At 35.4% G+C, this 26,997-nt stretch overlaps 1 protein-coding gene across 1 annotated transcript in view; it reads right to left on the bottom strand.

Annotated features, from left to right (window-relative positions):
- Clic (chloride intracellular channel protein 5) overlaps positions 1-26,997 on the bottom strand; it is a 76,427-nt gene that overhangs the window by 24,002 nt on the left and 25,428 nt on the right. The window contains exons 2-3 of the mRNA XM_090379024.1: positions 17,629-17,730; positions 14,150-14,353 (exon numbers count right to left, since the gene is read on the bottom strand). Of these exons, the coding sequence (XP_090235150.1) occupies positions 14,150-14,353; positions 17,629-17,730 (306 nt within the window). The remainder of the gene's footprint in view (positions 1-14,149; positions 14,354-17,628; positions 17,731-26,997) is intronic.

The following is a 26,997-nucleotide window of genomic DNA, read 5'->3' as shown; positions in this document are numbered from 1 at the left end:
CATTTATCATTTTTACAGCTAATGACTTGTCCCAGATAAGTATGACCACCTTTTCAATTACTGCTCCTTCAATCATTATTTCCCTTTCTGTGGCATACTTGTTCATCATTACTTTTGTTTTAGACATATTCATCTTTAGTCCAAAATCCTTACTAACTCTGCATAATTGATTAAGATTTTCCTCTAATTCTTTGGGATCATGGCTTATGACCACAATCAATGTCATCTGCAAATCGTAAATGGTTTAGGTACTCTCCGTTCACAATGACTCCTTTCTGCACCAGTCTAATCTTCTGAAAGCTTCCCTCAAGGGCAGCAGTAAACAACTTTGGAGATATTGTCTCCTTGTCAAACTCCTTTCTCAATTTTAAATCTACTACTGTCTTTGTCTAGTCTAATAAAGGAGGATATTTTCTTCAAAATCATAATATATGGGGTATCTATGCCTTGTCTTTCCAGTGCCCAAAACATTGCCTTATGCTGTATGGAGTCAAATGCCAGGCATAACGGTGTTTTATATTCATTTGCTTTCTCCATTAGCTGTGACATTACGTGAAGGTGATCCATAGTTGAGAATTCTGTCCTAAAGCCAGCTTGCTCTTTCGGTTGATTCTCATCAAGTATTCTTGCTAATCTGCTAGTAATGATCCTGATGAACAACTTGTAAATGTCAGATAAGAAGCTAATTGGTCTATAATTTCTGATTTATCTCCTTTCTTATGCAGCAAAACTATTATTGCCTTATTCCACTCCTCAGGTATCACCTTTTCTAATGCATTTTGTGTCATGTTGCTTCCTTCCAATTTTAACAACTCTACAGTAACTTCATCTTCCCCCGGGGCTTTCTGATTCTTAATTTTCTTCAACGCATGTTCTACCTCATCAGGAAGGATATCAGGCATGTTGTATGTATTACTAATTTGCGATCAATCTTCTCCACTCCTGGCATCATTCCTCGCTCCTTGTATAACTCTTTATAGTAGGTCTTCTGCTATTTGAATTATGCCTTCTCTGCTATTTATAAGTACACCATTGCTATTCTTCAGTTTCAGTATCATTTGTCTTTCTGTATTACTGCTCATGGCTGCTGATTTAAATCCTTTGTTTTCCCTTAATGCTTGTTCCACTTTTATTGTGTTAAATTTTCTTATGTTCTCTCTGAGCCTCTTTCTAATGACTTTGCATGATTCAGTATACTCAATTTTCTCCTTGTCAGTGTTTATCTTGCTTTTCATTTTTCGCCTTCAGTTCATCATAAGTGTTTCTTGACTAATTTTTTCTTCTTTGGATTTCTTTTTATCTATAGGTTTCTTGGGCTTTATCACTTTCAGGAAGTTGTAATATTCCTCGTCGATATCTTGGTCCTGAGCTGTCTGTAGAAGCTCAAACTTGTTCTTAAGTTCCAGTACATACTGCTTTTTCTCTTCTGTTATCTCAAAGACCTTCATATTATTAACTCGAGTCAGTTTTTTCCTTTCTTTTCTTACATCTATATCAAGTGTGCATCTTACCATTCTGTGATCACTTCCAACTTTTACCTTGTTCAGGACAGTAACATCATTCAGATATATCTTCTGTTAGTTGAGGATGAAGTCGATTTCATTAGTTGTTAATCCATTTGGGCCCTTCCATGTCCACTTTCTGTTCACCCTTTTCTTGAAAAAAAGTGTTCATTACTGACAATCCTCGAGATTCTGCAAATTCCACAAGTCTTTCACCAATTCCAAAATTTCCTACAGTTCCCTTTCCTTCGCTGTTTTGTCTCTTTCCAACCTTAGCATTGAAGTCTCCCCTAATGATAGTGTAATGGGTTTTCTGATCGGCTAGAAGACTCTTAATTTCAGTTACATTTCTTCAACCGCTTCATCATCATGGCTTGATGTTGGTGCATAAATCATTATAACCTTAACCTTGTACCTCTTAGAAATCCTGAGTAGTAGTCTCGACACCTTGGTGATGTGCTTTTGAATTCCAAAATGTTGTTTTTTATATCTTTATGGACAAGAAAGCCAACTCCACCTTCACTCCTTTCACTGTTGCCATTGGTGGATAGCAGATTTCCACTTGATAAACTTAGGTAATTTGACATACACACACATTCAATTTTAAGCCTTTCCTCAAATGCATCAATCAGCAATAGAAAAAGAAAAAATAACTTGCAATTTAAGAATGCAAGCAGATGTCATGATTTCACTTTTCAAAAAAGCCAATTAGGACAGAAAAACATAAAATACAGGTGCAAAAAATTGGGACAACTTTTCTGTAAATATCAAAAATGCCAATTCACTAAACTGGTTCAAGAAACTATTAATAGATCACCTTCCAGGTATGCCTGAATTAAAATTCCTTTCTATCAATTCCCAAATTTTTAATAGAGCAATACAAATGTGTTGTCAATATGTAAATATATTGGTTAAATGTACAGTGCTTAGAAATGGTTAAAATTGTAACCACAACCATAACATCATTTTAAATTGTAGACATTCTTCACTTTAATTGTAAAAATGTTCCCAATTTAACTGAAAATAATCTTGTAAATCATGTAAAGCACATGGATAGCTTTTACTGTCCTCAAACTAGCAAGACTTTTGTGGATTTATCGGATGATTGTTTTCTACAGCAGCATGTTTGGGAGGAAACTAGAGGGAGTAATACTCTTGATCTGATTATCAGTAGTGATTCTTCATGCATTAAGAATCTGCAGATAAAGGAACCACTAGGTGGCAGTGATCACAGTGTGGTGAAGTGGGATTTACTCAGAGAGGTAACTACCATCGGGAGTAGTAGTAGTAGTGGCATGTGATGCAAGAGAGCAAGTGTATGGAGCTTATGCAGCATCAGACCAAAAAAAAAAAAAAAAAAACACACCATTCCCTCCAAATGCCCACCCAGTTCCTCAGATTTATTCAACCTATCAACTTCCACAACGACAGATGGAAGTTTGTTCCAGCAATTAACCACCCGCTGGCTAAATGCAAATTTCTGCACATCTATTCTACATCTGTCCTTTCTTAATTTAAATTTATGCCCCCTTAGGTTCGTAATCTGAACAAGTGGAAGGATCCCATCAGAATTCAGCGTGCTCAACCCATTCAAGGCCTTATACACCTCAATCAGATCACCATGCAGGTGCCTAGTGTCCAGCCACTGCAATTTGCAGAACTTAAGCCTCTCTTGGTAAGAAGATCCCTTCATTCCCCTCACAAATCTCGCTGCCCTTCTCTGTACAAGCTCAAGCAAATCTACATCCTTCCTGGAGTCTGCTGACGAGGCTACTAGTGACGGTCGTGTTCCAAGCCGCTAAGTGGATTTTTCTTATTTATTGATTTGAAATTATTGTTTTTCTAAAACTTTTGATTTAAATTTAGTAGTATAACATTGTTTTGTGATTTTTTGATTAATTTGGTGTATTTATTCTTTACTCGGCCTTGTAAAAGTATCGGTAAGGGTTTCCACGTGTTCGTAACTACCGCTACCGTTATTAACTTTCCCGCCATTGTGATACCGTACTAGATATACCGTAGGTTATATACCGTACTAGATAGCGTTAGTTGAACTTCGTTAGCAGTTAAATTGTACGTTTAAATAAATACATATAACGACTTAGATTACAAACGTAATATAATTAATAACATAACATAATTAATTAATAAATTAATAGAATCATGACTCAGACCAGAGCAGCAAAGCAAAAGGCTCAAGCTAATGGAAGTGCTGTGGCTCAGAGCAGAACTGAGGGGGGCAGTTGTCCTCTGACTCACAGCCTTATAAAATGCACTGTTTGCTTGATGTTTGCAGAGCAATCGGGTATGGGACATGATACTGCCAAGGGGAATGTCTTTGTGTGTGCGCGCGATGCAAGGAGTGTATCGATATCAGGCAACAACTCGGTGTTCTTATGGGCCTATATGAGAGCTTGAAGGACAGGGTGGATGCCCTCGAAGAAACTAAATTGAGGGGCCCATCAAGCTCTCAGCTGCCCACATCAACGCCAGAGCTTGCACTTGGGCATCGCGTGACACAGAGACAACCCCCAAGGCAGAATGCGCTGGTCCCGAAGGAACTAGTAGTTGTTGGTGACTCTATTGTCAGGGAAACGGGGAACATGCTTTGTAAAAAAGATAGGTGGAACAGGACCAGGGTATGTCTGCCAGGGGCAAAGGTTGATGACGTTGTAGAGCGAATATCATCTTTTAAGGGCACAAAAGGTGATATAGTTGTACACGTTGCACTAATAATATTAAGAGTAGGAGACCGGCAGAATTACTTAACAAGTACAGGTCACTGTTGAACAAAAGCCGAGAATTAGGGTTGAATTTGAAAGTGTCTGCAATTCTGCCCAGACACGATAGGAGGGAGTATATGATGAGAGCCTTGTCGATCAATTCGGCCCTGGAAAGATTGTGCAAGGCTCAAGGGGTAGAATTTTTTTCAGCCTGGACTGTACTTGTTAACAGGAGAGATTGCTTCTACAGGGATGGGATACACTTAAATAGAAAGGGTGCAAGAATATTTGCTGATGCTATCGAGGCAGTGTTAGGTGGGTCGGAAAACTGCTAGCTTGGGGGGAGACAAAGACCAATAGATTGACAGTAGCCACTGGCAGAGGTGAAAGAGATTCTTGCACTGCTTCTATTAGAATGAGCAGAAGCCTGAAAAACAAGATGCATGGTATTTCAGAGACTGCTGGGAGCCATTGCGGTACAAGTAAACACATGGGTTGTGTTAGGGTAGCTAAGAATAGAAACAGGTGCAGGTATACTTGCGTGTACACCAATGCTAGGAGTTTAGTAAATAAATTTGATGAATTTGAGGTATTGCTCAAAACATCGAAGGCAGATATTGTTGGGATATCAGAGACGTGGTGTCACACAGATATAAGGGAGGCGGAACTGCAATTTGGGGAGTACAATGTCTACAGAAAGGATAGACAGGATAGGAAGGGGGGAGGTGTTATGCTATTAGTTAAGAAACACATAAAAACCAAGGAAGTGAAGCCAGTCGACATCGCTGGACAGTGCAGTGTGGAGTCAGTTTGGTGTGACATAAACATTGGGAGATCAAAATTGAGAGTAGGAGTGTGCTATAGGCCTAATGACTCTGATGAGTATAATAAGGAACTGTAATGGGAAATAGAGTGGGCCAGTAAATCAGAGTGTCTTATAATGGGAGATTTTAATTTCCCAGATATTGACTGGAATTTGGGGGCTGGATACTCACACACTAGCAGGGCTTTTGTGGATTTATTGGATGATTGTTTTCTACATCAGCATGTTCGGGAGGCAATTAGAGGGAGTAATACTCTTGATTTGATTATCAGCAGTGATTCTTCATGCATTAAGAATCTGCAGATAAATGAACCACTAGGTGGCAGTGATCACAGTGTGCTGAAGTGGGATTTACTCAAAGAGGTAACTACCATCAGGGGTAAAGGGAAGGGTTATTGCTTCCGTAAAGGCGACTACGATGGACTGAGACAGTATTTAAATTCTATACAGTGGGACTAACTGATGATGTTACCAACAGCAAATTCAAAATGGGAAGCATTCAAAGAACTTATCTTGGAAGCTACTAGGCTTTACATACCAACTAAGAAATATTGTTCAAGGTTTAGGCCAAAATGGATGTCAGATGAACTAATGAGGCATATGGCAGAGAAGAAAAATGCATGGGATACTTACAAATTAACACATGACACAGAAGCCTATGATAGATACAAGTTGATATGCAACCAAGTTACAAAGGAGGTTAGGCAGGCGAAGGCAGATTACGAGAAATCCTTGGCAAGGGATGCAAAGAAAAACAGCAAAGAGTTCTTTACTTATGTAAACTCTAGAAGGAAAGGGATGAATCAGATTGGTCCACTTGATATTGATGGGTCAACTGTTGATGATCCTGCTCAGGTAGCTAACAAACTAAATGAATATTTTGCATCGACATTCACACATGAGGAGTTATTCAGCGAGGGGAATGCCAGAGGTGTATTCAACTCTAGCAGTAAGCTACAGAATCTTGAAATAACTGGGAGTAAAGTGGAGGAGAAACTGTTGAAGATAAACACAAGAAAGGCACCCGGGGTGGATGGGATCTATCCAGTTATATTAAAGGAGGCAGCAAAGGAAGTAAGCAAACCCTTAGCCATAATTATGAGAGCTTCCTTGGACTCAGGGGAGGTACCCATAGACTGGAAATGTGCAAATGTGACCCCAATTCACAAAGGAGGATCAAAGGCTGACACAAGTAATTATAGACCTGTGAGCTTAACTTCTGTTCCAGGAAAATTAATGGAGGCACTGGTTAAAGAAGCACTGCAGGATCATTTAGACAAGACTTCAGTTATAGCTCAGACAGCATGGTTTTGTTAAGGGGAAGTCTTGCCTGACCAACTTGATTGGATACTATGATGCAGTCACAAAAGAACTGGATGCAGGGAATAACTTTGATATTATATACTTGGATCTTAGAAAGGCTTTTGATACTGTTGCACATGGAAGACTGCTACACAAATTGGAGCAGTGTGACGTTGGAGGCAAATTGCTGCTATGGATAAAGGGGTGGTTGAGGGGGAGAAGACAGAGAGTGGTAATCAATGGACACTGCTCATCGTGGACTGATGTTATTAGTGGAGTCCCTCAGGGCTCAGTGTTGGGTCCATTATTGTTTTCTGTATTTATAAATGATATTGATGATGGTATATCGGGATTAATGTCCAAGTTTGCAGACGATACAAAGGTTGGGAGGGTTGTCAAGGACACTACTGACACTATGGTGCTTCAACAGGATCTGGAAAGGTTGAGCAGATGGGCTGAGAGGTGGCAAATGAAGTTTAACATTGACAAATGTAAAGTACTACACATGGGAAACAGCAACCCCAGAGCAACGTATCAACTCTGTGGTACAACACTGACAGTGGTAGAGAATGAAAGGGACTTGGGGGTGGTTGTGCAGGCAGATATGAAGTTCTCTGAGCAGTGCAGACGGGTTGCAAGAGTAGCTCATGGAGTATTGTCAATGATATACAGGAATTTTTCCAGCAGGGATAAGGAGGTGATTATTCCATTGTATAAGGCGATGGTCAGGCCACACCTAGAGTACTGTATACAGGTCTGGAGGCCTCATTTCAAGAAGGATGTAGAGCTGCTGGAACGAGTACAGAGAAGGGCAACAAGATTAGTGAATGGAACAAAGGGGTGCTCTTACGAAGAAAGGCTTAAGTTTTGCAAATTACAGTGTCTGGAGACTAGGCACCAGCGAGGTGATCTGATAGAGGTGTGTAAAGCCTTGAATGGTTTAAGCATGCTCAATGCTGATGGGATTCTTCCTCTAGCTCAGAATAATCACCTGAGAGGGCATAAATTCAAATTGAGGAAAGACAGATGTAGGATATACGTGCGGAAATTTGCCTTTAGCCAGCGGGTGTTTGGTTGCTGGAATAGACTTCCATCCCTTGTGGTGGAGGTTGATAGCCTAAATAAGTTTAAGGCTCAGCTGGACAGGTATTTTGAACGAACAGAGGGGTGAAGTGGAAGTGGTTTTTTTTTTTTTTTTTGGCTGATGCTGCATAAGCTTGCTTTCTTGCATCAAATGCCTCTACTAATGCTAATGCTAATGCTAATGCTAAAATGAGGCCTCTAGACCTGTACGCAGTACTCAAGGCGTGGCCTGACCACTGCCTTATACAGAGGGACACTCACCTTTTCCCTGCTAGCAAAATTCTTATATCATTGACAAAACCCCATGACCTGCCCTGGCAGCCTGTCTGCATTGCTCAGAAAAGTTCATATCTGACTGCACAATTACTCCCAGGTCTTTTTCATTTTCTACCAGCTTAAGCATAGTACCACACAGTTGGTACGTTTCTCTGGGGTTACTTCTACCCATATGCAGTACTTTGCATTTGTCAAGGGTACACTTCAGTTGCCACTTCTTAGCCCATCTGCCCAAATTATCTAGATCCTGTTGCAGTAGCACACTGCCATTACTGTCATTAACAACCCTGCCAACTTTTGTATCATCTTCAAACTTCGACATTAAGCCTGATATACCTTCATCAATATCATTGATAAATATACAAAACAACAGTGGACCCAACACCAAACCCTGAGGGACTCCACTAATAACATTAGTCCATAAAGAGCAGCACCCATTGATTACCACCCTCTGTCTTCTCCCACTTAACCATCCTTTTATCCATTGTAGCAACTTACCCTTAATACCATTCTTAATATCATTTTTGCTTTCATAAAGGTGACCATGGTGGTCTGAGACAGTATTTAAATTCTATATGGTGGGTCCAACTTATGTTACCAACAGCAAATTCAAAATGGGAAGCATTCAAAGAATTAATCTTGGAAGCTACTAGGCTTCTCATACCAACTAAAATTTTGTTCAAGGTTTAGGCCTAAATGGATGTCAGATTAACTAATGAGACATGTGGCAGAGAAGAAAAATGCATGGGATACATATAAATTACCAAGACACAGAAGCCTATGATAGATATAAGCTGGTCTGTAACCAAGTCACAAAGGAGGTTAGGAAGATTACGAGAAATTTTTGGCAAAGGATGCAAAGAAAAGCAGCAAAGAGTTCTTTACTTATGTAAACTCTAGAAGGAAGGGGATGAATCAGATTGGTCCACTTGATATCAATGGTTAAACTGTTGATGATCCTGCTCACGTAGCTAACAAACTAAATGAGTATTTTGCATCTACATTCACACATGAGAAGTTATTCAGGGAGAGGAATGCCAGAGATGAATTAAACTATGGCAGTGAGCTAGATGATTTTGTAATAATTGAGAGCAAAGTGGAAAGAAATTGTTGAAGATAAACATAAGAAAGGCACCTGCGGAAGATGGAATCTATCCAGTTATATTACAGGAGGCAGCAAAGGAAGTAAGCAAACCTATAACCATAATTATTAGAGCTTCCTTGGACTCAGGGGAGGTATCCATGGGCTGCAGATGTGCAAATGTGACTCCAATTCACAAAGTAGGATCAAAGTGCGACACAAGTAATTGCAGAACTGTTAGTTAAACTTCTGTTGCAGGAAAATTAATGGAGGCACTGGTTAAAGAAGCACTGCAGGATCATCTAGACAAGACTTCAGTTATAGTTCGGACACAGTATGGGTTTGTTAAGGGAAAGTTTTGACTGACCAATTTGATTGGATACTATGATGTGGTCACAAGGGAACTGGATGCAAAGAATAATTTTAATATCATACATTTGGACCTTAGAAAGTCTTTTGATACTGTTGCACATGGATGACTCCTAAAGAAATTGGAGCAGTGTGGCATTAGAGGCAAACTGCTGCTATGGATAAAGGGATGGTTGAGTGGGAGAAGACAGAGTGGTAATCAATGGACACTGCTCTTCATGGACTAATGCTATTAGTCGAGTCCTCCCAGGTTCAGTGTTGGGGCCATTGTTATTTTCTGTAGTTATTAATGATACTGATGATGGTATATCAGGCAGACGATATGAAGGTTGGCAGGGTTGTTAATGACACTAATGACAGTACGCTGCTGCTGCAACAGGATCAGGAAAAGTTTAGCAGATGGGCTGAGACTGAAGTTTAACATCGACAAATGTAAAGTATTGCATATGGGAAGCAGTAACCCCAGAGTAATGTATCAACTGTGTGGAACTACACTGACAGTGGTAGAGAATGAAAAGGATCTGTGGATAATTGTGCAGGCAGATAAGAAGTTTTCTGAGCAGTGCGGATGGTCTGCAAGAGTAGCTCATGGTGTCTTGTCAATGATATACAGGAATTTTTCTAGCAGGTATAAGGAGGTGATTACCCCTTTGTATAAGGCAATGGTCAGTCCACACCTTGAGTAATGTATACAGGTCTGGAGGTCTCATTTTAGGAAGGATGTCGAGCTTCTGGAATGAGTACAAAGAAGGACAACAAGATTAGTGAATGGAACAAAGGGTTGCTCTTAAGAAGAAAGGCTTAAGTTTTGGAAATTACAGTGTCTGGAGACTAGGCACCTGTGAGGTGATCTGATTGAGGTGTATAAAATTCTTGAATGGTTTGAGCATGCTCAATGCTGATGGGATTTTTCCTCTTGCTTGGAATAATCACCTGAGAGGGCATAAATTCAAATTGAGGAAAGACAGTTGCAGGATAGATGTGTGGAAGTTTGCCTTTAGGCAGCAGGTGGTTGATTGCTGGAACAAAATTCCATCTGTCACTGCAGAAGTTGATAGCTTAAACAGATTCAAGGCAGAAATAGACAAACATTTGGAGCAAGTGGATAGGTGAAATGAGGGGTTTTTTTTTTTTTTTTTTTTGGCTGATTCTATATAATTGCTTTCTTGCATCATGTGCCTTTACCAATGCTAATGCTAAAAATTGAAGGAGGAGGCATCTGAAAAAATTTCCACTATTGAAATATATATAAATTTTCCATTATCTAGAAAGTTTTATTTTTAATGTATTTAATGCAGAAATAATGTGGCTAAATAACAAATAGAGAGATTAAGAATGCAAATTCTATTAACTGTACATAAAAAACACAAACACACTGTTGACCCAATGTCATATTCTGCCATTAATACATTCCTCCTCCTTACGCCCCCGTTCTACTTTCTTTATTATATCAAATTTAGTCTGTGCAGGTAACAAAAGTGGTATTGTCATTGTGCTTCCCACAACAGGTGGAAAAGGTCTGGGCTCAAATCCGGTTAATGACACGAGGAACATTTATGGGTTTTTTTTTTCCCAATCTGTGGCTGGGTTAGTCAGTCTCAACAAGGTTTTTTTCCCAAAGAAACTGAGATTTTTTTTATCCAGCAAACCAGGCAAATCAACCAGAGAACACATGCAATTTAGAAACACAATATATGTGGGTATATGAATTAGCTTTCCAGGTGACACTGATGTAATAGGTTTGGATTATATCAAGTTTGTCACTAAGCTTTAATGTTGTTTTTTTGTTCTCTGTATGTGGTTTATTAACTTTAGAAGCCATAGTGAGGGGTTTTTAATTTAAAATAAATGTACAACAGTGGTATAATCAGTGATAGCAGTGCAGAATTTACTTTCAAAATGGTGAATGTAAACAAATATAGTAATCATGTGACTTGCAGTTTTCTTTTTTCAGCACTGCATGTAAACACCCAATCTTAATGCACAGTTAGTTTGAATGTTCTGTTATTTGGGGTGCTGTGATTTTGAGAGTCTACTGTATACAGTAAAAAAGTTGCGAGAGAGAGAGAGAGAGAGAGAGAGAGAGAGAGAGAGAGAGAGAGAGAGAGAGAGAGAGAGAGCAGAAAAATTGTCTGCTAAATATGAAAAATTGGAAAAAAAGTCAATTTTATATATCTAGCAAGTCTAATGAAAAAGGAAGATTTAGACATATTAAACAATAGAATAAGGAAACAATAAGTGTAAGAAGCCAGCTAAATTCATTTGTAGAAAAATAAGAAAAAGACAAAAATCAAATAACAAAATTAGTAGTTTATAATACAGTATTCAAGCCTATTTTAATCTATGCAACTGCAAGCTGGGGTAAGACACTAAGGTTAGTCAAAAATTAATACCTCCCAGAAATGAATTTAAAGAAAAATATAATGAATAATTAGAAGCAATGGAAAAACAACTTGACGCAAGCCCCCCCCCCACTAATACCTAACAAAATTAGGTTCATAACCACTACAGAATTCAGTGCATCTGTATAAATCTCCACCATTGTGCATATAAAATGTGTCCAATGAATGCAAGCTCTTGTGCTTTGTAACTCTACCTGTTTTCTCTCACCACAGTGCACCACAAATACTGTATGTGAAAAGTCAGCTACTCTGCATATCCAAGTACAGTCAGTCCTCGTATAACATGTGTTTACACTACACGAATTCGATCATACACAATTTATAAAGGGGAATGATATCTTATATAACACGAACCGAATTCGCTTATGCACCATTCGCCTTTGTGTTTACAAGAAATGGCAGTCGCACGCAGAATCACCCCGAATGCAACACGATAGGAATGAAGACAAGATTCTGAAAATGTATTTGTTTTTTATATCAGCGAAGGGGAAACACATTTCACCATAATAACGTAAAAACCAACACAATTCCAGCAATGGGTATAATCGCAAATGCAATTAGATCGAGTTTACTACCAGTTTATAACAGATTCCACTAGCAGAAACACAACTGGAAATTGTTTTATGGTACTAACCCCTAGAAATGTGCTTTAGTAAAATGTGAAGTGTTAATAGTGTATCTCTGCCTTTACAGTGTTGTTTATTCAGTTGCTACACACGCGCAGCTTTGTTTATTTGTATCAAGCATGCCTCCTCGTTTTGTAATTGTGCTTTATTCCCTAAAATGAGTAAAATACTTAAAAGGTGTGAAAAGGAAGCATCCTGGTGAGGACACTGCAGATTCAGAGAGAAAAAGAAAAGCAATATCGATAAACAGAGGCAGACTGGATCAAAAATTCTTACCTGGGAAAATTTATAGTGGCCTCATACTGTGGCTTATGGACAAAATCACACCGGCCCCCGGCCCATCGGGGTTTCCCCGGTAAGGCTTATGGCCAGTCCACCTCTGTCAATAGAGAAAAAATATGAAATTGTGAAACGCTTTGAGCAAAATGAAAGACCTTGTGATATTGCACGTGGTACAGACCTAAATGAGGCAACACCGAGAATTACAAAGAATGCTGAGAAAATAAAAACAACTTTCATAGCAGGAACAACTCAAAGTGTAATTAAAATCCATTAGATTAAGACCCAAAGAATTGGAAAAGATGGAACAGCTGTCATCTGTTTGGATAGAAAATCAAACAAAAAACAAGTTTGCTTACTATAGAAGCATAAACATTAGCAATATTTTATTACGATTATTTATTGTGTTTGGTAATGTTTTGGTTACAAATGTGTGTTCAATCTTGGGTGGTCGGCGCCTAACCCTACTTTTCCCACAGGGCCTGTTGTTTATATTGCACGATTTTGCATTGCACAAGGGTTTCTAGGAACACAACTATCGTGCTATACGAGGACTGACTGTATGTGCAATATATTTCGAAGTACTTGGTTAGGTACTTTCCAATTATTTAGTGCATGCTTGACAATCTAACTAGCTCTGTGGTCCAAAATTTCAAAAATGTAATATTTTCAGTTATTATTTGAAATTCAATTATTCTTTAGAACCTTCTCCTTTATTTTACATAAGCTAAGAATTCTTAAGCTTCGCTTTCTATATCATACACACAATTCACATGTATTAGTAACTAGATTTTTGGAGGGGTAGGGTTTTCAGTTGACCCATCTTTAGAATATCAACCAGAGGAAACTGTGTAGAATGGAAGTTAGCCTATAGGGAGAATACATGTATCATCCCCTAAAATTTCTTTCAACTAAAGGTAGTATGTAGCCAATTATAAACATGCTCATGGGTAATCCTTAACAAATGTTATTTTCATCAGTATAAATATTCTCTACTAATATTATTATTATGCTTTAAGTTTACTTTGCAAAAAAAAAAAAAAAAAAAAAGAATAAATAAAATCCATTTTGTTGAGGAAGAAACACAAAAACAGCAACTTTATAATGGCTACATACTCCTTACAATACTGTATTCTTTTAACTTTTATTTTTCATATTTATCTTAAAATAACAGCTACCAAAGCTTCACAGAGACCACCGTCTTGATTATCTCACTTACACATATGGTATACCATTTCCTGTTTAAGCTACACATACACATACATATGCTTAGTGCAAAACACAGATCTGCTTATATTTCAAGAAATATTGAAGTAAATAAATCAAAAGGTAATTGTAAATATAAAAATTAACCTATAAACTTTTCTTTAAAATTCAGAACTGATTAAATTTTAACTTATGTTTCTCATTTCTATTATCATTTTTATATAACTTTCAAAACTAGAAAAAGCTGAATCATTTTTGATATGTTCAGCAAATAGAAATATAAAGATGAAATATTAAGAGTTAGATTTAATAAACAGATTTATTAGTATCAATATGATGGTGCTATTTTAATATCTACCAGAGGTGTAAGATTTCTAATTTAATTCATTTTTATCACCATAAAAATGAATTAAACTAATTAAATTGTAATATAACTATTTTAAAATAGCTATCTCTAACTCCAAAACAAAGACTTACACTGTAGAGATTCTCAATAACAGTTGCAGTATCTTTATCTTGTATGAAAAGGTTATGTCCTCCTGGAATATTTTTCATTATGTAACGTTCAATTTTTTCATTTTCCAAGATAGCCTGTCCTCTATCAATAAGAATTGGTGGTGGTGTTGAATCAAAATTTGAACGGAAATCAGGTGGTGGTTTCAGCATATCTACTGTAGTGACCTGAAAATAATGCCTAGTTATATTTAGATACAACAGGGGAAAAGTCTCAATGTTTAAGCATGCATATTTTATTTATATATCAGGATTATCAGAATATTTATTTTAATAGTCCATCCAGAGCAATTACAAAAAAACTCACTTTTCCCTTGTTATTTATTCTCGTTTCCATAAACAATAAAGTGAAAAATAGTCCTAAACTCAAATTAAAAAAAATCAGTGTATGACCCCTGTTACAACAAATTAGTTAAATCAAATGTTTTATTAACTGCATTTATTACTTTATAATTAAACAAAAGACAAGCCACATCATTTTCCATATATGAAGTTATATATTATATTATTACTGTCAATTTAAACCACGATTAAGATTTAAGAAGTTTTCTTTTCATTCTTAAATAATAATTCACAAACTGAGAAAATTTGATGACTGCATATCATTTAAGCAGCATGGTAAATGTTAAATTCTTTCCAACCAATTTCTTAGATATCTCACTAGTTGTTGACTTCTGGAATCTTGAATAGATTACACAACTGAAATTTATTCAAGCCTAGTTCAGGAATCTTGGTATAGATACCATAATGTGTAAGACTTAATTATTAAAAACAGCTATGAAATGAATTCTTTTTCAAAAAATTGTCTAATTGTAGTATTCAAAAGATTGTCTAAAGTGTAATTTTGTCTTTTATAAATGGATTCTATTAACATAACATAAAAATGTAGCATCACATGTCAGTGAAAATCATCAGAGGGTCAATTTAATGAAGGCTTAAATTTAATGATGAAAATTAACCATATGCTAATTACAATTGAAATATGTACTATTGACATAAAATAAGGAGTTCATTGAAACTCCTTATTTAATGCAAACCTCTGAGGGAACACAAACAGCTTTTCTAATTCAGTTGATTCTGCAAAACACAAATATCTTCAAGATCATATGAAAGCAACACTGCATATGCACACCTACCAACTGGCATATTCCAAAATAAATTATCTGCTAATGTTTTCTCTGTTAAACAAAGTGTTTTATATAAAAGAGATCTATAGAAGAATATACTTGTTCAGACTGGAGTCTAGCTTGAAACACGGCTGCTGTCAGTGTAAAGTAGCAATGAAGCCGATCACTATATAACATACACATTTTGTAATTTACTGAAATAGAGAGGGGTAAATCAGACATTATAGAAACTTTGCTCACAAGCAACATTCTACTTTATGGTAGGTACACAATCCAAGCATCCAAGCAATGTGGTTTCCCTAATAGTGGTTTACATTACATGTCAGACAATTTTTTGAATAATTAGTCAATTTTTTTGAAAAAGAATTCATGGCTGTTTTTAATAAAACCCTCGATTTAACGGACTAATGGGGGGGGGAGTGTTCATTAATGCCGAAAGTTTGTTAAATCGAATGTAACCTGGGGGGGGTAATTTTTTATTGTTCTTAATGTAAAAAAAAAAAAGCTTCAATACAATACACATTACTGTACAATATAAAATTATTAAATTATAATAAAGAATATGTAATATTCTGTTGTAAATATAAAATGTTGCAATTTGGCCTTTGATCTGTGGATATCAGAAACAGTTTGTTTTCTTATGCTGTAAATTTTGCAAACTTGTTACCGAGACACCACCTCCTAATTTCTCAATTAGCTCTAATTTCTGTATATTAAATTGTAAGGATTGCAAAATTATTTAATAAATAAAGTCACAATTCAGAAATCACAGAAACACTCTGTATACAACCTGACCGCACAATAGCTTGAAGCAGACTGAAACTGAAACAAAGCGAGTCAGTAGACCTGCAGTTTAATGACTCTAGTCACATTCAGCTCGCAAGTCACCACCTGCTCCTTATCTGTTATCTGTAATCTGGGAAAACAGCTATTTGAACACATTTTCAGAACGAATAAAAAACAATTTCCTGAATTTGATTATAAAAATAAAAGTAGGTAATTATCAATTTTTAATTAATAATAACACAAGTTTTGTATAACCTAAAAAAAAAATTAATATAGTCGAGATTAATTATTATTATTTGCCCAGTCTGTTAAATCTGAAATCTGTTATATAGGGGTCTGTTAAATCGAGGGTTTACTGTACTTAAGTTTTTCCCATTATGGTATCTATACTATTTATAAAAGACAAAAAGTGTCTTCCACCTTGTGAATAACAGCATATATATATATAGACAAATGTATTTTATCAGTGTATTAGGTAGGGTTGTTGACCTGTCAAGTGTAATTACAATGGAAAAAATTGAAAATGCCTGCAAGGTAAAAGTAGATTACCTGAAATTAAATGAAATTAAGATTAACATAAAAATAATGATAACAAAAATGGTACCTAATGCAGTGGGTCCTAGGGCTTTAACTACTTCATCAGAGGGTCAGCAGCCAAACCCGTAGGAGCCACCATAATAAGCAGGGTCTCTGTTTCTAGCCAACCAGACAGAATTGGTCAAAGTGAACCGTACCTATGTGATGCCTCATTTGTTTAATTGTTAAACAATTAAACAAATGAGGCAAAGTTAACAATGCAATATAATGGAAATGCAAATATTGTGGTCAAATATTCGTATTGTTGCATTTGCTTAATTGCTTACTTCCCCGTCACACAAGTATGGTTCACTTTGACCAATTCACACCTTCTCCCCCAATGACTATTTTTTTTTTTTTTTTTTTTCCCCTGTTAAAAAAGAGCGTACAATTTCTAAAAGTTCAAAGGAAGGGCTAGACATCTGGTAATATTTGAAAAACTTCTGGCGATTTTTTTTTTTTTTTGAACTTATTAAAAAAATTTTAAAAATTCTTCTCATGATTAGCATGAAAAGGATGGACCCAAAACCATCTTGTCACAGGTTCAGTTAGACACCCAGTTACAAACCAACAACCACACAAACAACTGTTAAATGGTTTATAAACATGACAGAGCACAAGTGAACACAGCCTGTGGCAGCCACAGCACAATGGAGACTGAGCACCCAACAAGCGTTTCAGCGGGATGAATGTGGACGGAGAACAGCATCCTTTTTAGCCAGACGTTTTCAACTGGACCCGCTGAAATGCAATGTGTGGTCCCAGCCTAATACACAATGAAGAACAATAACTTGAAAGGATGTTGGAGCAATAAAGATTAAGATGCTGATGTGACATAAAATTAATAACAGCTTCAAGCAACATCCATTTCAGATTAGAAAAAAAAAAAAAAAAACACACACACACACAAACAAATCTTAGTCTTTTAATCATAACACAAAGGCAATTAATTACCTTAAGGGAAATTGTTTTTAACTCTGCCAAAAGATAAAGATCCATAAAATATTCCTGACAAAACAAGCATGCTCCTTTACGCCTTCCATCAATCGTGGATGCCTGTAATTTAAATTCATTATCATTAGTAATAACATAACTTTGGAACTATTTAGAAATTTTATTTACAACTATGTATTTAAAAATTATATAACTTTGCAACTAACAAGAATATACCTCAACAAGCATTAATTTCACTTTATTCACCAATATTCATATTCTAACCTCACAAGCAAATTTCTTAAAATGGCAAAAATAGTAAAAAAAAAAAAAAAAATTGCCAAAACACGCTACAGTGCAATCAACAATAGGCTGTACATTCTTTTTTTTTTCAGCAATGAATTGTTGAGGAGGCTTCCACCCTGCAGTGGGTTGATAATGGCTGCACTTTACTTTTTTTTTTTTTCCCTTTATGGTATAATATATTTGATATACCTTCAAACAAGTACACTACCATAGCAACAGCCATCAATAACTACAAACACAACATCTAATTAATGGGATAACTAATTGCTCTACCAAATCTGAGTAATTACATTTTTTGTGGAAGGGCAGAAATTCAAAAAGTAGCTTCATTTTTAGTTAAACCGAATCAAATTTTGTTTAATCATATGAAATTTTCTCTAATACAGTATTAAAAGGTCAGAACACAAAGTGACTATTGAGAAATAATATACAGAATGACAAATCACTGCTAAATTACACCTACAAAAACAATATCCTATTGCTATTGTCAATCCACTGCAGGATGGCAGTCTCCTCAACAAGTCATGTTGGGGGAAATGGGCTACAAGCTGCCATGCTGGCCCAGTATGGGTTGGCAGATCGACCTGTTGTACTCAAGGAGCATATGCTTTTGCAATCCCACTTCTGACTGCAGGAGTGCAATGGCATTATTTTATAATGCTATGCATTATAGCATTTAAAAAAAATGGAAGAAATGGCAAGTGAAAGGAAAGAATATGGAGAAAAAAAAGATATAAAAATAGGACAAGTAAAAAAAAAAAAAAAAAAAAATCAATCAAGAAAGGATGCTGTATATATGAATTCTGTTGAATTTGACTTACAAAAATCCAAAATTGAACAGAATTCAGATCCATAAGTTGATGAAATTGAAACAAGTGCCAAATAAATAGGTGAAAATACTAATATATCAAAAAAAAGAAGTAATGAGTTTGAAATTTTTTTAAAATAATTCACCTCTAATATTGGATAACAAGCACCAAAATAAGAACAAATTAAAATGTAAAAACATTTCAGTGTGTCAAATTTTCATTTTCAAAAAAATCTGAAAATAATAATAATTAATAATAATAAAAAAAAAAAAACTACTCAAAAACCACACAATGCTCCAACTCATTTGTGACCTAACCAGTCACTTTTTTAAAAAAAGAAATCAATTATAAAGTCCTCATATAATTTTAAATGACAGAAATTAGAACTGAATTAAATGTTATGCTTTAAATGAACTGAAAATTCAATTCAGCCAAGAAAATTTTTTCTTCCTATATTAATTTTTTTTTTTTTTTTTTTTTTTTTTTTTAAATTGTATCAATTTATAAATACTAGGGACACAATGTATAAATCCATTAAAAATTTAAATAAATTTAGAATGAAATTATGTATTAGTATTTGCCATATGGTGCAAGAAGGCTCTGGCAAAAATTAATAAATATGACTGAAATCTCAACAGATTAGATTATCTGATAATTTCAGATGGCTTTTCAGATACTACTGAAAACCCATTTCAAAATTTAGGCCAGAGACCCCATGGCACCTTTTCTCCAAGAGCCATTAAAAGTAGGCTATTAGGATATTGAACTCTACTGTATTCCAGCAGTCTACACATGGTTACAAATAAGTCAAAACAATTTAAATCTATTATAGCCTCATTTGAACAATTTCCAAAAACTGTTCTTTTAAAAAGTGATGATGTAATCAAGGGAACTGTATATTTATTAAAAGTATTTTTAATATAATATATCAATAAAATTATCAAAAATTAATAGAAATGAGAACTATACAAAACTAAGATAAGATGATAAGGTTATAAAATTTGTTATCACAAATAACAAACTTAAAATTTAACAAAAAATGTAAGTTTATTTAATCATTCTTCAAAATATAAGCAAGAGGTACTTTAAAATTACAAACCTTTCTAGTTATTCTTTTATATCACAATATGAGAGACAGAGAGAAATTTTTAAATAAGATAGAATTTTGTGGATGGGGAAGGAGGGGATCTTCAATTTTATCTTAAAAACTCACCTTCTTCACAATTAACAATCCTTTTTGAAAATGAAAAATTAAAAGATCAACTGTTGCAGCTTATTGTAAATGTTGCTGTTGGTGAGAAAGCCTCCATAGCTGAGTGGTCAGTAGCACACACTCTTTGAGTAGACCAGGGTTCAAGCCCCTAACTGCTAAATACGGTCCATCTGCCAACCCGCACTGGACCAGCATGGCAGATTTCCATTTCCTTCACAACATGAATCGTTGAGGAGGCTTCCATCCTGCAGTAGATTGATAATGGCTGCACTTCACCTTTTTTTACCTTTTGGTGAGATATATAACAGCAATTTTCTCGAATTATCTCAAGGCTTGTATGGGATTACAGCATAGTCAAGCTTATAAGCATCAAAAGGAAAACAGCTATACCCATGCATTAGTTTTTATTACATTTCAAGAAGTAATGTTTTTAAGAAACAGACAGTATATTGATTTATCTGATAATCTTGCCCTTTTCTGGAGACAAAATTTCCTGAAATTGAGCGATTCCTTTCAGTTTGAGTTGACATTAGTTTAATTGTACTTTTTAGTTTTTCCAAATTGGTTGTTATCTTTCCCACTGCTTCATATACAGTGGATAATGACAAGAAGCCATCAAAAATTAATTGGCTTGGTATCAAGCTTTTATGGATTGATTCTACCAATTTCTGATTCAGACTCTTACTTATCCATGCATCGGGGGCCCATACTTACCATTCTGGTGAGTATGGGCTTGGCAAATCCAGGGTCCCGAACTGGATATCATCATTCTTCTCTTCCTTGCCTTCTTGGTGATTCCCTTCTCTCTCAGGATAACGTGGGAAATTTTTTTTTTTTTTTTGCTGGTGCAGCATAAGCCAAAAAAAAAAAAAAAAAATTGCCACCATGTGGCTATTAATAATAATAATTTCCAAGATTTCTTCACCTGGTTCTTGAGCATTATTCTTGTCATCTAAATAATTTAGGTCTTTTCATGATTGTTTTGGCTTTTCCGATAATTTTCCCTTTCAAACTGTTGGCAAAGTAATTGTCCTTTTCACTTATATTAAGGAAAGTGGCATCTTGAAGAACTTTTAATGAAATCAATGACATATCTTCTTTTGGCAATTTGTTTTTTTAATGCAATGAGGAGTTTTGCACTTATTTCTGAAGCATTCTCTCCTAAAGCCTTAAATAAAAATTTAAGGACACTCTCAGTAGTTAAAAGATTAGAATCTTTGGAACTTATAGCTTCAAATGTTATCCTGACCAGTTTTAAAACGTTGAGTATATTTTATGCTATTTCTTCATCAGTCGTTGATATTCACAAATGGCTTAATTTAGATCCTGAAAATGTCTTCAAATAGGAGATTTAACTCTAAGAAATCTTTCTATCATATTTTCTATTGTATTCCAACAGGTTTTGCAATCCAATAGTAGCTACAATTCTTTGTTTCCTATAGAATTTATATAACTTTGTACTATAGCATTTTGTACTGGTGATTTCCTGAATAGTTTCACAATTTAACAAATTTTCTGTACAGTTCTGAACATACTTGCATCCAGAAATAGATCAACTACGATATATTCGTTTTTGTTTTTCAAAACAAATTCATCTTCAACTTCATGTTCTGTTTCCAAAGGCATCATCATCTCAATTGTCACTTGCTTCATGATTTGATGAATAAAAAATCTCCATAACTGCCAAGTGAATGACATGATTATAACAACTACCCCCAGGAGTTCACATCTGGTGAGTATGGGCTTCATGATTCCCTTCTACTTTTGACTCTCTCTCTCTGGCTGGCTGGTGCAGCATAAGCCTCAGGCTTCCTTGCACCATATAGCTAATAATAATAATAACTGCTGGTGAGCTAGGACCAGTTTTCCAAATTTTACCACGACTCTGGTTTCATTGCTTGTTGAGTAAACAATAGCTTTTTCAAAACTAATCCTGAATATTTTTAGTTTTGAATTGGTAATTCAATCGTCTTTTCAGCAGAAAAAGAACCCTGTATTTGCATTACACCCAAATTTTCAGTCGCCAGCATTATAATATATGTAAATTCAGGTATCAGCGATTTTGAAAAGTAGTCCACTCATCTATGGATTGACTAATTTTTTTATTTTCTGCTTTCATTTTACTGATTTTTGATACTATTTGTTTTAAAATTTCATAAAATTTGCATATCAATTTCCTTACATCGGATGGTTGTTTTGGCAAGGTAAAGCCTTGAGATCTTAGCTGTTTCAATAAATTCACTACTGCAAATGGTAGATATCAGAATTATCTTTAGCAGCCAGCACTGAAACAATTTTTTCAAATGTAGGGCTATCATTGCTAATTGGAAAAAAATTATCAATGGTTTTAACATTTTCAAAATGGACTAGGTATATATAAAGTGCTTTAGCATCATAATACACAGTACAAATTTGTTCGCAGCTTGAGGCTCTAGCCCTAAATGCGCCTTAGTCATTTTCAAAATGTTAAAACCATTGATAATTCATTAACAAAATCAGAACAGTTTTCTGATTTTGTTTCATAGTATGCACACTGACCATGTGCCAATGTAAATCCGCTATTGTCGATGATGCTAGTTTTTTTTTTAACAGCATCTTTGATTTATTTATTTACACAGATTGCATTGTGCTTTATCATCATTTCTCTTGAAATATTTCCATACATTATTTATTCACTCATCTTCTATCAATTACCAGAAAACAAAATTTCAGAAAATTAAAAATTAAGTTATAATAAGATATATTCCTATTAAAATTATTGTATCAAAAAGCTGCACTAACAAGTTATATTTCATTTAGGTGGAACAAACATTGTTCCGAGCATTTAATGAGTACTAGTAATTAATCAATTTTAGTTTTAATGAGTTAACAAGCTTTATATTTTAATGAGTTTTGTTTTAACAAGCACTTAATGAGTATTATAAAATTATCAATTAATTTAGCAATCAAGGTCGAAAGTGAATAACTAAAATATGTTGACTTGAAATAAGTCAAGAAGTTCGCTAAGTGCACTCAAAGCCAGAAAAGGGTTGCTGCAAATAACTCTTTATGGATGAGAGTTATTGATATATATATTCCTGTTCTTTCATTTATAAGAATCTATATGAGTACAGCTTGCTGCGTTAGCTTCCACAAGGATGTAATAGCTGCAGATCTCATGGACAAAATTTCTGTGACCACAGGTGCAACCATCCAACTGACCAGTGGATGAACTCATTAAGTTTTCAGAAATTTAATGTAAGTAGGCTTTAAATTCATTTTGAAATTTGAAGTCTTCCTTGAGAAGTTCCTAAATCTGTTTCTGTACTGCACTATACTATTTAGTTAATCAAGGTATGCTTAAAAAATTGCAATTGCTACAAAATTATTTGAATATAATTTTTAAAAAAAATGTTACCAGACAAAATGAAGTAGGTACACTAAATAAATCAATTGAAAAAATATATATAAACATTGAGTTGAGCTTTCTTGATCGTGGACTTGGAAACTCCACTTTAAAAACTTCCTTTTATCACTAAAAACGAATAATACTTAAATTTTGATACCAGAAAAATTCTTAGCCTTGAGTAACAATAAGAATAAATCAATTACTCCCAAGGAAAGCTAACCTGTTAAAACACTCTTTAAGCACTGAAGGACACAAATCACTCTTCTGATGTTTTCACAATGCTAGAAGGATTGTAACTGAAGCAGACTTTTGTTGTATTCTGTTTCTGATGGAAAATATAAGGGAAAGAGATGACATGAAAATACAAGGACCATTCAATGATTAGTGGCAACAATGTAGCAATGCATTGTTGCCACTGCATAGCTTGTCTTCTAACTCCTCAAGTGTAAAGTAATTTCTTTCTCATCCTACAGATCCTTGCAACTAAAAATATGAAATTCACTATATTAACTCCGTGGTCACTGAAAGACCAAGTCAATAACTTAAGGGTACTCTTCTCTGGTAGTTCTAAATTTGATGCCCATTTCCTAAAATCACTAGCAAGGCATTCAAAACACTGGGATTTATCAAAGGGAATGCCTTATAAGTTGAAAAACTATAGACATGTTGTTATCTTATATAAAAGCATATTGTATAAAATCATTCAATTCTTGAATTCAGATCACGCATCTAGAATCCTCATACCAAGAGTTTACTTAACAAAATAGAAGCAATCTAAAAAAATATTGTCCACTATCTCACATTCTATAACCACCTATTATATCATTCAGTATACTATGACTCACTGTGCGATTACTTTCATCTGATACCTCTAAGCTCCATAAGAATTACTGCTGACATCACCCTCCTTGCCAAAGGTGGGTGATAACACTGAAACCTATTTGATAGTATATAACAGAGCTATGATGCTCAATAGATGGTCTACGTTGATAAATATTTGTAGAAGAATAAGAGAAATTTATGTCAATATGATACTCACCAGAAATTAAAACGAATAAAAGATTAACGCAAAATGATTACAGCAAAAAATCAATTTAAAAAGTTTAACAAATTTTGAAAAACCATTTTCCTTCCTGAAGCTGACAGTGCCTTTTGACCGTATGTTGTGATCGCAGGAATGGAAATTAGTATTAGTATTAGTAACGGCCGCATGGTGCAAGAAAGCCTATGGCTTATGCTGCACCAGCCAAAAAAAAAAAAAAAAAAAACCGAACAAAACAATGATAAAAACAAAAAAAAAAAATAAATAAATAAAATAAATAACTAAATAATAATAATTAATAAATAAAAATAAATAAAATAAATAACTAAATAATAATAATTAATAAATAAAAAAAATAAAATAAAAAATAAATAAAAAGGAAATTAAACCTATCATCCTATGCGCTTCCCTTACCCGAAAGTACTATCCAGATGACCTTTGAATTTCCCCAAACTGTCGGCCTCTACCACCCGTGAAGGCAACTTATTCCAGTAATTTATAACTCGCTGGCTAAAATAAAACTTCCTGCAGTCCAATCTAAACATTTCCCCCCCATAACTTGAATTTATGTCCCCTAGTTCTAGCATCATTTATAATCTTGAAAATTTCAAGATTCTCATTCATTTTACTGATGCCTCTCAGAGCCTTAAACACCTCAATCAAATCTCCTCTAAGGTGTCTAGTTTCCAAACTCTGCAACCCACATATTCGAAGTCTTTCTTCATAAGGACGCCCTTTTGCTGATCTCACCAGGCAAGTTACCCTTCTTTGCACCCTTTCAAGAAGCTCGATGTCTTTCTTTAGGTGCGGTCTCCATACTTGAACACAGTATTCCAAGTGTGATCTAACATAAGCCTTATATAATGGGATTATCACGTCCCTATCTCTACTTGCAAAAGTTCGATAGATCATCGATAGGACACCATGGGCCTTCCTTGCAACCTGCTTACAATGCTCAGAGAATTTCATGTCTGACCGAGTGAATAAGTTTTTTTGGGATTACTGTTTCCCAGGTGTAATACCTTACACTTTGTTGGATTAAAGCACAGCTGCCATTTTTCTGACCATTCCTGAAGTCTATCTAGGTCTCTTTTTTTTTTTTTTTTTTTTGATTTGGTAGTTGTTGGCGCATCGGCTTCTGTGGCCATATTGCACCTCCCAAGGTTTTTTGCAGTACTTTGATCCAAGCCCGAGGCGGGAATCGAACCCGCGACCTTTGGGTTGCCGGGCAGATACTTTACCCACTCGGCTAGCCCGGTCGGCTTCTAGGTCTCTCTGAAGAAGCTCAGCTTGACAGTGATCATTAACTACTCCACCAATTTTAACATCATCTGCAAATTTAGACATCACGCCCTCTATCCCTTCATCAATGTCGTTTATGAAAATTAAAAACAACAGTGGTCCTAATACTGATCCTTGGGGAATCCCACTTCTTACATCAACCCAATCTGAGGAATAGCCATTTATCACAACCCTCTGCCTCCTGCCCTGAAGCCATCCTTCTATCCATCTAAGGATTTTCCCAGTGATTCCAACCTGTTCCAGCTTATAAAGCAACCGCTCATGTGGGACTGAGTCAAAAGCTTTGCTGAAATCTAAATAAACAATGTCGAAATTATTCCCTAAATCCAGCTCGTGAGTGACCCTTTTGAAATAGCGAACCAGATTTGTTAAACATGATTTTCCCTTTACAAAACCATGCTGAGTATCCTTGAGAATTTCAATTCGATCCAAATGATCCTGAATTCCACCCTTGATCATTGCCTCCATGATTTTCCCTACTACTGAAGTCAGACTGACAGGTCGATAATTTCCAACTTCACTTTTAGAGCCACCCTTATGTATGGGAGACACATTTGCACTTTTCCAATCCAAGGGAATCTCCCCAGAGTCTAGTGATGCTCGCATAATTAGCCTCAATGGTTCAATGCACTCGCTTGCGGACTCTCTTAAGATTATAGGGTATATTCCATCAACTCCAGGAGCCTTACTGGTCTGTAGGCTCGAAAGTTTTTTCATTAAATAATCTTGCGAAATTTCAATATCATTAATTACATATTTTTTAACTTCGCTCCCACAATTTCCCATTGCCACAAAACGTTTTTCATTTGTAAATATCGATGCAAAATAACTGTTTGAGTTCATCTGCAACGGCAGCTGGTGTATTTATTACTGTCCCCTTTCCCTTATGTAAAGGTCCGATCTGGTTTGTCTTGCTCTTCTTGGCATTTATATATGTGAAGAATTCTTTATCCCCCCTCTTTGTTCTCTTTGCTAGTGATTTCTCATAAACTGCCTTTGCCTGTCGAACCTTTTCTGTGGCTCTATTACACATCACCTTGTAGCTGTTATAGGATTCAGTACTTTTTATTGCTCTATAACCTTTCTATGCCACCTTTTTCTGCTCAAGTAATGCGGCAACTTCACTATTCATCCAACTTGGAACCCTTCTCGTGGAGTATTTTTTTAATGGTATATACGCATTCAAGGCATCTGTGATTGTTTTAAAAGCGTACCACAGTTCAATCGTATTCATTCTCTGCGCGATATCTACCCAGTTAATAGAGGCCATGTAGTACCTTAAGGCATCGTAATTTCCTTTTCTGAAATTAAAACCCATTCCTTTGCCTTT

Source organism: Mastigoproctus giganteus, chromosome 8, assembly GCF_048544385.1.
Source record: "Mastigoproctus giganteus isolate SK-2022 chromosome 8, ASM4854438v1, whole genome shotgun sequence".
Classification (NCBI taxonomy): Eukaryota; Metazoa; Arthropoda; class Arachnida; order Uropygi; family Thelyphonidae; genus Mastigoproctus; species Mastigoproctus giganteus.
The sequence above is the reverse complement of the archived record's forward strand: the minus strand, read 5'-3'. Positions and strand labels throughout refer to the sequence as shown.